The sequence below is a fragment of the Ananas comosus genome, linkage group 3, assembly GCF_001540865.1.
Source record: "Ananas comosus cultivar F153 linkage group 3, ASM154086v1, whole genome shotgun sequence".
Lineage (NCBI taxonomy): Eukaryota > Viridiplantae > Streptophyta > Magnoliopsida > Poales > Bromeliaceae > Ananas > Ananas comosus.
Window position 1 is genome coordinate 15,603,223 of NC_033623.1, and position 12,928 is coordinate 15,616,150.

General features: G+C 38.2%; 1 protein-coding gene and 1 pseudogene across 4 annotated transcripts; one reads left to right on the forward strand and one right to left on the reverse strand.

The window, feature by feature from the left end:
- Positions 1,283–3,703, reverse strand: LOC109707869 (annotated as a pseudogene).
- LOC109708144 (E3 ubiquitin-protein ligase ATL4-like) lies at positions 9,152–11,457 on the forward strand. Of its 4 annotated transcripts, none has more exons than XM_020229765.1 (3): positions 9,152–10,479; positions 10,596–10,698; positions 10,919–11,457. In XM_020229765.1, the coding sequence occupies exons 1-3, from the start codon at positions 9,427–9,429 to the stop codon at positions 10,948–10,950; spliced, it is 1,188 nt and encodes a 395-aa protein (XP_020085354.1). In that variant the 5' UTR covers positions 9,152–9,426; the 3' UTR covers positions 10,951–11,457. The 4 variants fall into 4 exon arrangements, with proteins under 4 accessions (XP_020085354.1, XP_020085353.1, XP_020085352.1 ...); XM_020229764.1 differs by having other exon boundaries at positions 9,152–9,447; positions 9,481–10,479; positions 10,596–11,457; XM_020229763.1 differs by having other exon boundaries at positions 10,596–11,457.

Genomic DNA, 12,928 nt, shown 5'->3' on the forward strand with positions numbered 1-12,928 from the left:
TTTTTACCTCACATTTTCTCCGAATCAAACCGAATTATTATTCAATTTTCTCCAACACAGAGTTTAACCGAACTGCGCACATCCCTATTATTCACAAAAAGTTTACGAAATTATCAAGGCGGAATTTGGCAATTGTAATAATCTTAATCAGTAAGCTTCCCACACAGGGTTGGCAATCTCATAGTTGCTAATGAACAAGATAGATGTGAGAAAGGCATTATTAAGTCATAGCATGATTGAGTCTGAAGGAAGTAGGAATTAGATGTGGGAGAATAAAGCAGAGGAGACCAAGCACATGAAGAAGCAAGCAAAATGGTCTTAAAGGTAACTTTGATGCACTCAGCAACTTGGAAATGATTTCCTTTTACACAATTATTTGTCCCCCCTTTCAATAAATATTTGGGATTCTAGATGATGAGTGCACCACCAACTACTCAAATTTACTTTGCATGAAGCCACAAAAGAGAAAATTCAAGAAGAAAAAAAAAGGAAATTAAAGAGAGAAAAATGACTCCTGTGTAGCTTCCTAACAACTACTTGTTGCATCCTTTTTGATACCCAAACTTTGAAGCCATGAGGAGAAGTCTTTTTTCCTTTACCATTCAAAATGGCAGAGGATGTGGACATGCTTAATGCCTCATCACACCCACCTAATTAATTATGTCATCTTATCCCACTACTCTTATTACTGTAGGTTTTCTGATCATGACTCTACTGAGAGATCCATATCTTCTTTGTAAAGTAAGTTCTAATGTAAATGGTACAAGGACTACAACCCAATAAAGTTAGCACACAAAATATTTCTCCTTTCTGTAAGGAGATTCTTTGGTCAATAAAAACACAGTAGCTTACTCTGGTGACACCAAGTGCCATCATATTTCAGTGAACTCCATGTAGGACAGCAATAAACTGAAGAGTGCTGCTCAGAGCTCTCCTTTCAAACTAATATGAAAGGTGAGATTTCTGCGAACATCATTGAACTCTAAGAGTCCTTCAAATAACAGAGTCACCCTCATATAATACAAGTTTGATTTCCCATAAACTCCTAAGAATTTACTGTTCCCTATCCTCCCTCCCCGCTCTTAATATTCTCGAAACTGACAATAGGAACTGTGAGATAACAAGGAAGACCCAAAGCTAGCGCGAGATAAATTATATTGAAGTCATACAAACTTTTTCAATCAAATATGTAGAAAAATACCAATCTCTTTAATGAGAAAGTGAAAAACTCCACTACATTTGAGAATCACCAAATGTTAAAAGATGTGCACGATCACGCAAGTTTTAAGCACTTGTAAGCAGCTCAGAAACACGACTCCATTAATTTCATCTATTCGTACAAAGATACTACAGAAATGTACACCAAGCTCTTTGAGAGATATCTAAACAAGAAGAAACTTACCAGTCATGGAAAAGATTCATGCTTCAAAAACAAAAGAGAGGACAAATCATGATACTTCTAAACAAATGGCACAACTTACTTAACTTTCTTTACCCATCTTGTCTGGCTCGTGCTGAGTGGGTGTAAAGCATAAACAAAGTAAACCAGATAATGCAGTATTTAGTGCACTGTGAACATCTACGCTATTTGCACCTCAGCCTTCTCCAAGTCGGTCGTGGCAGTGCTAAGATTCTGAGTGGAATCGGCGAGATTCTCTTGAACCCAGCTGGGATCAATATGGTCCACAGGAAAGGCCTCGACTTGGCTACAGAGTTCCCATGGATGAAGGCGAACCTGCTGCTAACAAGGTACTTGTCGCTTCAGTTCTGCAATTGTGGCAACATGGCCATCCATTTTGACCCCTCGTTGCCGGTTTTATAACCATATCAATCTAAAAAAACATACTAAATTAGTATTATGAGTTAAAATGGAAGCTCTAGATTAGAACGTAACAGTATGTGTAGCCCAGCTTCAAATACAGCTTCTCTTTTCAAGAGAAGCAGAATCAATTGGCAAGCAAAAGGACGGTAGATTTTTTTTTTTGGGGAAAGGGAAGAAGCCAAAACATCCGAACGCTTTGAGATTCATCAAAGTTAAAATTTGCCAGTAGCATTGTTTAGGTGAGGCATGTATAGCACACAGTGAAAGGATAGAATAGTTTCAGAACTGGGACACTTAAAGACAACATTACGATCAAAGGCCAACAGGTGAGTCAGTTAATTTTTTTTTTTCTTTTTAGCAGTAAAATACGAAATCCAAACACAGTGCGGAACAATTGCCCAATTATAGACATTAAAACCTATATATAATGCCTTTGACCACCGCGAGGCAAATCACCTCGCTGTTTCGCCATGATTATGGCAGATGAAGTGCAGAGTAGCACCATTGGTGGAACAACTCGGCACGCCGAACATTTTTGGTTTCTTTTATGAGATTTTATGGCCTTTACAGTATCACATTTCTCTCGTCTATAGTGTTCTCACAAATCCACCAACTCTAAGGTTACCCATAGCTGTGGTGGATGTCTTATCTTAAGCTTAACCCATCAAGATGCAGCTTTACAACAATAATCTAAAAGAAAAACTCAATTATTTTGCTAACAGATCAATTCATGCATGAGAAGAATTTTGGTCGATAAATTCGAAAAGAATTACCACAACCGAATAAGAAACACAAGCAATGCTTAGTTTTTGGAGACAAACTTTTATCAATCCAAAGATCAAATTAATAATCTAGCATACACTTAACAACCACACCGCACCACCAAACATAGAAACAATAGATCGTATCGAAACGAACCAAGTCGAGCGATGGCAGAGCTAGGGCAAACAAAACCTAACCTCCTTGTTGGTGATCTCGGATTGGTAAGAGAGGACGAAGATGAGGGTGAGCTCGGAGGGAAACGAGGAGGAGCGGCTGGATGTTAGGGTTAGGTCAAACAAAACCTAACCTCCGAGAACGCCGACTCCTCCTCTGTCGCCGCCGACGCCGCCCGAGATTCGCCTTCGCCGGAGGAGAAGCGCCGGGATGCGGCGGTGGAGGAGCGGATCACGGGGGGCGGGGCTGGGCGGTGCATATCGCTCGCTTCGTAATTGAGAGTGGGGCGGAGTGAGCGAGCAACACCAGTGAATCTTAGCCGTCCAATAATGGACGGTAGAGATTGGACGATGCAAATTTGCATCGTCGATTAAAACATTGGGCCTTTGTGGGCTTTTTCTTTTCTCGTTAAGTCCAAATTTAGGCCTGTTACTGTTCCCACCTACAGGCCCATAAAAAGGCCACATATATATATATATATATATATATATATATATATAACTATTATATATATGAATTGAGCTCATATGCTTTTAAAAGTACTAAGTTATTGGTGCTTCTAGATTTTTAGCTATTGGATTAAGAGATGTGCCGGTTAGGATGATGTGGACCCCTAGGGTTGAGTGGGTGGTTGTTGAATAGTATAATCTAATGTTGAAAATGATATTGAAGAGTAAATCTAATAATTAAAAAACTACTAGCACTGAGTGCTTGGTGCTTTTACAAGCACCATAGCTGGACTATATATATATATATATATATATATATATATATATATATATAATTGAGCTAGAATACTTTTAAAAGTATCACTCCATTGGTGCTTTTTAGGTTTCTAGTCCTTGGATCATTCTTGATTGCTAATAGCCATTGGATCAAACACTATTCCACCTGACCACCACTACCACCGCCTATCACCATCATCACAACCTTACATTTCTCCATCCAATGGTTAAAAACTCAAAAGCACCATCTCATTGGTGCTTTGAGAGTATTCTAGCTCAACTGTTTATATGAACTAGGCTAATATACTATTAATAGCACCAAGTTATTGGTGCTAGCAAGTTTTTGGCCATTGAATTAAGAGATGTGGGGTAGAATGATGTGGGCCCCCTAGGGTTGGAGTGGGTGGTTGGTTGAATAGTATGATCTAACGGTGTGAAAATGATCAAAAGGGTAGATTTAACGGTAAAAAATTTGGTAGCACCCAAGTACTTCGTTGCTATTAATAGCATAGTAGCGATTCTAAATATATATATATAATATAATTATATTATCCTAATTTATGTTGTGGGCGTTTAATTCCCGGCCAGCCAAACTCCATTTACCTCAAAATTCACGAAATCGCAAATTCTAAATGCCTAATATGTAAAATCCAAATGCAAAATGTTTGTGAGGTTAAATCAATTAATGCCCCGTTCGCGGACACATGGCAAATTTTATGAAGAATAATGTATAGAAGATATAGAAGGTATAGATGTAGATATAGATATTGAAACCCATCAAACACAAAACTTAACACTATATATTTGAGCTGGGGCGGAACCAGAACTTTTGTGTAGGAGTAGGAGTGGTATAATGGATGGTCAATAGAATTTTACGCTCCTCAAATAGCTTTATTTTGTTTTAGATATTTATAAATTGAACTAAACTATAATTCTATCATATAATTTTATTATGAGATATAATATGAACTAAAATATAGTAAGAAAAACTATTAGTAATTTTTCTAACTAGTTGGTTAGCTAAAATATTTTTTCTCAAAATTTTTTTGACAAGGTGGGGTACTAAATAACAATTTACATTCTTTTCAGTATAGGGAAATTTGGAGGACATGCCTCTGCTTTAACTTGAGCATATTAGTATGTATAGATTCTTTGAAATATTGAATTTTCTATTATCTGCGAAACTACTCTTCTGAAAATATATCCAACATAATATGGTATATATAGGTTAATATGGCGATTCAGAAATGTTAGCTTAATTAAGGAATCTGTATACATTAGTTACTTTTTACATTATTGTCATGTTGATATAGGGAGGTTCTGATACCATTCTAAGTAAACAATTCAACAGCAAAACAGCTGTGCCTAGATTCTTTATTCCCTCCTAACTCATTATAGCATCTTTTCCCTCTAACCTATTGAAACACATTTTTTGTTTTGCATTGTCCATATTAGCTATATATATATATATATATATATATATCAAATATCTGAGTTCAAAGAACAGCTTTTACCTTTCAGGGTTCCATGCTGCCCCCTTGGTTGCTAGACAAATGGAAAGTTCTTATTCCATTTTGATTTTGACTTCAATCCAAGTTCCCTTTCCCTTTTGCTTTAATAGGCAAAGTTCAGATTCCTTTTTTTTTTCCCCTTTTTTTTGGTTGTGTGTCACGTTGAAGACAATCTTGTAAGTACCATGTTGGTGCTCACATGAATATCAAATCAACAAATGCAACGAGCATTAATGCTAAGCAACATCTGCATGGCTCTCTGGTCCTGCTAAGTCACATCGTTTCTATATACTTAATTTGCAACTCTATTTAAGAAAATAATGAGAGTTAGAGGAGAAGAGAAATTTCTTTATTTATATGAAAGAGCAAGAGAAAAAATGCACGATGAGAAACAAACTTGTCCTATCAATTGCACTTGAAATACACGCAGATGCTCTAAAATATTATCAAAGAGTATATATATATTTGTATTACATGCAATTTGGACCATCCCATTTGACCGTACGAAAAGATGAGGTAGGGGACAACTTTTAAGATTTAAAGTTCCTCTTGTGACTGTTTTGGTATATCCAACTATCAGCATAGTTTCAACAACAAAAAAGAGAAAAAGAGAAAAAGAAAAAAGAAAAGAAGCTAGAACAAGAAATAAAATAAAATAAAAGAAAGAGAGAAGAGAACACTATAATAATTCAAATTGAATTCTTTTGGCACCTTCCATTGCATTTCCGTATATAGGTAGGGGACCAACTAAAACAACCAACATGTACAAACACCAAGGCGTGTCCCAAATTCCCCTAAAAAGGACAAATTTGTAGGGCTGGTTTTGCATAGAAGCCCTTTTGTAGTGAGTGAGAGTGTGATATGCAATTGTCATTTGTTTTATTTTTAGGTCCTTAATTTATTAACTAGTCCCTGAAGAGTCAACAAAATTATCCATAAAAGGTGACTCAAATCACTAACTGTTCCTTCCCAACTCAATCAAACCCCAAGCTACTCAATCCAAGGATATATTACTTTAATTTGGTCTCCGGATTTAGTTAGTAGAATCAGACAATAATTTAAACAATATTATCTTATTTGATGAAAAAAAAATGCTTGGTAATAATCAAAAAGGGAATTGATCGATAGTAATATCACATTAATTATTAGCAAGCGCACTCTACCATGAAAGCAAATGAGTACTAATTATCCTAGAAAGTTATCTAACAGAATTTTAAAAATTTAACATCCGATGGGTTTTTTAAAAATTTAACATCTTATTAATTACTTTTCGAAAGATTTTTTTTTTTCTCATTTTAGCCAATTTTTATTAAAATTTTTCTAAACAAACTTTGCTCAAACAATGATGATGAGAGAAGATGCTTAAAAAATGACTTGATTAAGTTATGATGTTAATATTCGTTCTCAATTCATCATGAGTCGTAGATTGACGCACAAAAAGAAATGAGAGAAGGTGCTTCTCAATTTGAGAGACCCATAAAATAAATTAAAGCCATTAAAGAAAACAAGAATAAAGGGAGTTATGTGCTGGTCAATAAATGTATATATATATATATATATGTACAAGTTTTTTAAAAAAATTAAAAAACAAAAACCCACTAACAATCCCAAGGACATAAAAAAGCCTCTTCGGCAAAGTGCAGGGTAATGATGGGTTTCATTTGGTAATAACATGACATGCCATGTGTACAAGACAAGCAAAGGTGTTCATGGTTTCTTTTCAGAGTAATTTCCAAAAAATTCGTGATATTAGGCATGCAGCGTGTGTGCTCTGATCATATTTCTTCTTCTATAAATATACTTTGAAAATCAAAATATTGCACAGTTGGTGAAAAGTTAGTATAAGTTTTTGAACTTACTTGTCACTAGCTAAATAAAATCAAAAAATTATATTAAAATTTAATTTCTAAATAATTTTAATAGCGTAAATAATGTCTAACGAAGTCAATCGCCAAACCAGATGCTCCATCACTGAAAACAACTTATAAGTACGGAGACCTCCGTACTTTCGAAAGCATAGGAGCCTAGCTCTATTATATAATATAAAAGTATTTTATCATTCTAAACTTTCATAATACAAAATTAATAAAATTTTCATCATTATAGAGTTAATATTATAAAGATTATATATTTTTTAATTTAAAAAATATATATACGGGTATCAGTAGGCATCCATGAGTTGCCCAAATATCCATCACTTACCAAATACCCACCCATTTTATTCATAATTTTTGAATAAAAAAATTTAGTACCCATACCTGCAAATTTACGAATAACCCGCAAATATCCGTGTGCATGGATAGAAATTACTAGATTTATGTATAACCATGCATTTCTCTAATTATATAAATTTGGCGAGAAATTTACAAACAGCTCCTTACAAGAAGAAAGCCTTCTCTGTCAATATTATTTCCTACAAAAATTACAACATCAAATCAAATAATTTAATATTATATAAAAGTATAATAAATTCTTTTAAAAAATTTATTTCAATATTCAATTATCATAGGCTCTATTTTATATCATTTAGCACAAAATAATTAGTCTGGAATAAGTCCTGTACGGAGTAGTTGGTACAAGAAAACACTCTCTCTCTCTCTCTCTCTCTCTCTTCTAAGATGGTCAGCAGGTCAAGGTAGTTACGGGACATTTTTTTTAAAAATTTCTAAAATACCCACATTGGGATTCACCCTATTTTTATTTTTTTTTGACAAAAAAAAAATTAGTGGACTATCTAAGTCAACAGACTCATCCAACCTAATCCAATCAACCAAGTCACTACTCGAAAACTTAAATTATTAGAAACAATAGCTTGTTACTATTATATAATTTTGATTATTCGAGCGCTATTATATATTTTTATTTGTATTTTCTCAAGTAGAAGACAAAACAACAAAGACCGTACCTTGAGCTCACAAAATCTAGAGCCACTCCAATTTAATAATGTTCAAATCCAAGCTATATATGTAGCATTTAGTACTACGAACTAACATATATAACGAGATTAATAGTTAAGGTACTTTGTGTATATTCAACTTATAAATACGCGTAAATGGTGATCATCACTATTCAGTATAATTGATTGATATTTCGATCACCCATAACTTGTATTTACCGCTCGTCTTAGACCAGAGTAACAAAACCAACCACTTGCGACACTCATCATTTACAAACATTTGCCTCGTAAGTCGTGTTAATCTATATGTGTCGCCCTCATCCTCTGATTAAATGTACCCGTCGCATTAATTTTCACAAATCTAAAGGCCTCGGTACAAAATTAAGGACTCGCTTAAACCATATAAGAAGTTACGCAGCGTTACACTCACGGGGAGTTAAATATTTCGAGGGAGCCAAAAATTACTCTGCCCAATGTATTAAACATTCTTCTCTGCTAGCGTGAAAGCCTCCAAAAGCAATGCAGTTTCTGTTGTGTCCGTACATTCCTCTTTCACTCTCTCTCTCTCTCTCTCTCTCTCTCTCTCTCTCTCACTCACTATATATGCTTCTGACAAACTCTGCAGTACAGTTTCCCAGTGTGTGGATGCGTGGGATGGGTCCTCTTTTACCAACCTAGTGTGAATTAAGGAAAACAAAAAAAAAAAAAAAAAGGAAAAGAAAAGATATTTGTGTTTTCCTTTATTAAGGTTGTGGATCTTGATCTCTATCTTTAACGCCTAATAAATTTAAGATAAAAATATATAAAATTTATTTTAATTATTACTTATTTGGATATGATCGGTTAATCTTTTAAATTTTTTTTTTTATGTTCTAATTTTTTTTTTAAATTTTTATTATTTAATGTTATGTATTTGTTATTATATAAATAAATTAGGAATGCGAGTGAAGGTCCTAAACTTATTGTAATCAGAAACTTGTGTTTTTTAATTGGTTCAGTCATGTGTTAGAACCTTGTGACTTTGCCTTCTAATTGGGTCCAACAATAAGGGGACTGTAGGTACACTAGAGTATATTAACAGTAAATTAAAGGGCGATTTTCACTGCTCTCTTGTCACTATATTGCTAAACTACAAAGAAATGATTCGTATTATATATGTTGTTATTATTATTATAAAATCGACCTAGCAGTGCTCTTAAAAATATCCTATAAAACTATAATTAAAAAGAAAAAAAAAAAAGAGAGAGACAAGAACTGTGTGTGAAAGAGATAATATAAAAAGAAACAGTGGAGAGGACAAGAAAGGTTAATGCAAGAGAGACAAGGATCATACCAACCGAGAGAGACTGAGATACAGAGAGCGCTGGAGCGAGTGACTCAGCCGAGCAGTGAGACAAAAAAATTAAAAAAATTTAAAAATAAAAACCCCCACCTCAATCCCTCTTCTTCTATACATTCCAAAACCCCCCATCATTAACTTGAATATGTACTGAAAAAAAGAAAGAAGAGACGCGTAGAGCCCGATCGAAGCACCGCATGGCTTATTCTCCTCCTCCTCCGCCGCCGCCGCCGCCGCTGCCGCAAACCCTACCGCCGCCGCTCCAAACCACCACCCTCGCCGCGGCCTCCTCCGCCTCGGCACCGTCGTCGCTCACGCTCTCCCCGAGCGTCCTCATCATCCTCGCCATCCTCGCCATCGTCTTCCTCGCCTCCGTCGCCATCCACCTCTTCCTCCGCTTCCTCTCCCGCTCCCCGGCCTCCTTCCTCCGCCGCGGCAGCCGGAACCACCACCACCACCGCGCCGCAGCCGCAGCCTCCGCCGGCGGCGGCGAGGCGAAGGAGGTGTCGGAAGGGGAGAAGGCGACGCTGATCGAGAGGCTCCCGCTGTTCACCCTGGCGTCGGCGCTCTCCGCGCTCCCCAAGTCGTCCCCGGACTGCGCCGTGTGCCAGGAGCCCTTCCGCCCCGACGACGAGCTCCGGCTCCTCCCGGCCTGCCGCCACGCCTTCCACTCCCGCTGCGTCGACCCCTGGCTCCGATCCACCCTCCTCTGCCCCCTCTGCCGCTCCTCCATCGCCCTCCCCTTCCCCCCACTCATCCTCCCTCCCCTTCCCCCCACCACCGCCGCCGCTACTGCTGCTGCTGCTGCTGCTGCGCCGCGGATGATCGACGACGACGACGACGACGACGCTGCGCCCCGATCCGGAAGCTTCCGCATCGAGATGGGCACCGTGAGCCGGCGCCGAACCGCCCCCGAAGACGTCCCCGGGGCCCCGTCGCCGTCCCCGTCCCCGCACACGATGAGGTCCTACGCCATGGAGTCGTACGACTACGTGGTGGAGGAGGAGGTGGAGGCGGTGATCTCCGCGATCCCCCCGCGTCACGGCGTCGGCGTCGTCCTCCTTCAACTCCGTCCGCCACTCCGGCCGCTGGAGCTCGCGCTGGAGCAACCGCTACGACGACGGCGGCGGGTGGCGGGAGGCGTCGTGGTGGGATTTGGAAGGGAGCCTGCAGGCGCGGGAGGGCGACGACGGCGGCGGCGGCGGCGGCCTCTACGCCTTCTACCGCTGGATTACTGGCGTGTAGCTGCAGTATAATAACTCCTCCATTTAATTAATTAATTAAACTGTTTATTGTTTAACACGCGGCAGCTCCGAGGGCAAATCCGTCCCTCCGCAATTCTTTAACCAAACGCCTCCACCCGCAGGCGCTCCTTCCGAACCTTCCTTCTCGATCTCTTTCGATTCGAATAATAAAGCCAGCCAGCCAGCCAGCCAGCCGCGCCGGGAAATGCGGGACGACGTTCTTCGGTATAATTTTACCAAAAATTGACAGCTGGCTTACTACTACTACTACTACTCGCTCTTCTACTTCTACTTTTGTGTGGGCTATTAATTTGATAGAGATCGATAAATCGTTCTAAATTGGAGGCCTCTTCCCTTCTTTTTTCTCCCCTTTTTTTTTTTTTTTTTTCTGAATATGTTGTTGTTGTTGTTGTTGTTTCTTCTTGCTAATCCACGACGGGGCAAGTGATGATGATGGAACAGCTGAGAAGAGGATAATCCGGAGGAATGAATTAAAATGGGTGGTAGCAGCAAGAGAGAGGGGGAGGAGAGAATGCGAACAAAAATTCGAGCGTCGCAGCGTCATTGTCGTCATTAATAGTTGTTTAGCTGCCTAGTGGTGCAAGTCGCTCGCACTACACCGAAGTTTTGGACGCACGTACTCTTTGTTCGGATTGAAGTGTGGGCGATGATGTAAATAAATGTATGTTACGTTGTCGATTCTAAACATCAAGCCTCGTGCAACTAAAATAAGAGGAGGAAGCAAATTCTGTATAAATTCAACAAAATTTCATTGCTTTTGCTTCTTCTTCTTCTTTTTTTTCTCCTCCTTTTTTTTTTGTGTGCGTCTTTGGGTTCTCTCTTTAGATACAATATGTCGATCGTGGAAGTTTTCTTATTAGCTCCTGTGATTATTAACTAATTGTTTTGCGACCAATTTGGTCCTACTACTGTAAGCTTGAAAGCAGTTTAAGTGAAAAACTTGGTCCTTTCTCCTCGTATTAATTGCTGTCAGAACTCGGAAACATAGGCCCACTTATCTTTTACAAGCAAGACTGACATTTATTAAGGTTGTTAGTCAAATCAGGCTGGATATATCAAAGTGTAGGTTCGAGTCACAGACCTGACACCATATATATATACTTTATATTTAAGTCTGAGATCCCAGCCATGTTTAATTTCGCCAACTAAAAGGCCCGGTGGATCAGGTTTGCTCAGGCACGTTGCAGAACGGGACTAGGATGGATTTATTTACCTACAATAATCTAGTTCTTATTTAGGCTCCGGTATTAGTTGAAACTATTTAAGACCCCTATATATATCCAGCCCCAACTGTGCTCATGGTTTCTACTTCTAACCCAACACTTTAGTTCCCTGTTTACAAGGCCACTTTTCCAAAAGAGTCCCCACGAATTAAGAATTAAGATAGAGAAGATGCTTGATGATATGGTAGTACTAAACCGTATATAAAGAGAGCCTTCTTAGCCTCACATGATCACATCGTTTGTATGGATGGAGGATTATTGTAAGGTCCTAGTCATACATGCGCGGTGTGGCGTCGCTACCATACATACAAACAAAAATTCCCCTTGAATTACTCGCACTCAAAGAAAATAAATAAATAAATAAATGAACACGAGGCATTAGCTGTGCAAACACTCCGACGCAAAATTAAATATCATTTCACATGAACTTTTTACCTTTAAACTGAAGCCTAAAAATTCACATAAGCAGCACTTCACGAAAATATAGGCCCTTTTAAAAATATATAGAACAAACGTGTACAACCAAGAAACAGGAATGTCACCATAAATGTTTTGTGTCACGCTGCTTGCTATGAACAGAGGTAATACAACAGTAGTAGGTACAATAAATGTTTCTCATTTGATAAGCTATACTCCACATATTGATCGTGACCGTTTACTAATTAATGAGCAAACACATGATCGACACGGAATATTAGAATAAAGATTAGCGCAATTGGCTAAATACTTAATGGTTAATCCTTGATTTTTCAATTTCGAAATTTAGTTGCTTTATTTTTTCTAGTTGAGTTCATTTTTATAAGATTAACAAAGTGGGTACCTTTCTACCTTCCTGTCAATTTTTTTTGTTAAAAAAAAAAAATATCAAGATTGAAATGAAATCTCCGGACAGGACATCCCTTTCAGAGTGTCAAGGCCGAGTAAGTTTATTAGACCAATTCATACCTGATGCTTCAACACTATGCACTCAAGCAGTACCTGTCCTGCACTGGTGTCTATCCTTTTTCAATAAGATTATTGTGATTCTCCCATCAATCATCAATCTAATCTCCATGCTAAATCTAGGAAGCGATACTAAAATCGCGATTGAGTAGACGAAGACCAATCTCAGTCTTCGTTCAATGATAAAATAAGGATTCAGCAAAGGCGGCGCATGCGTCCACGTACTAATTCTACCATCTTTCGATAGGAATGCATAAGCTAAGCTAAAC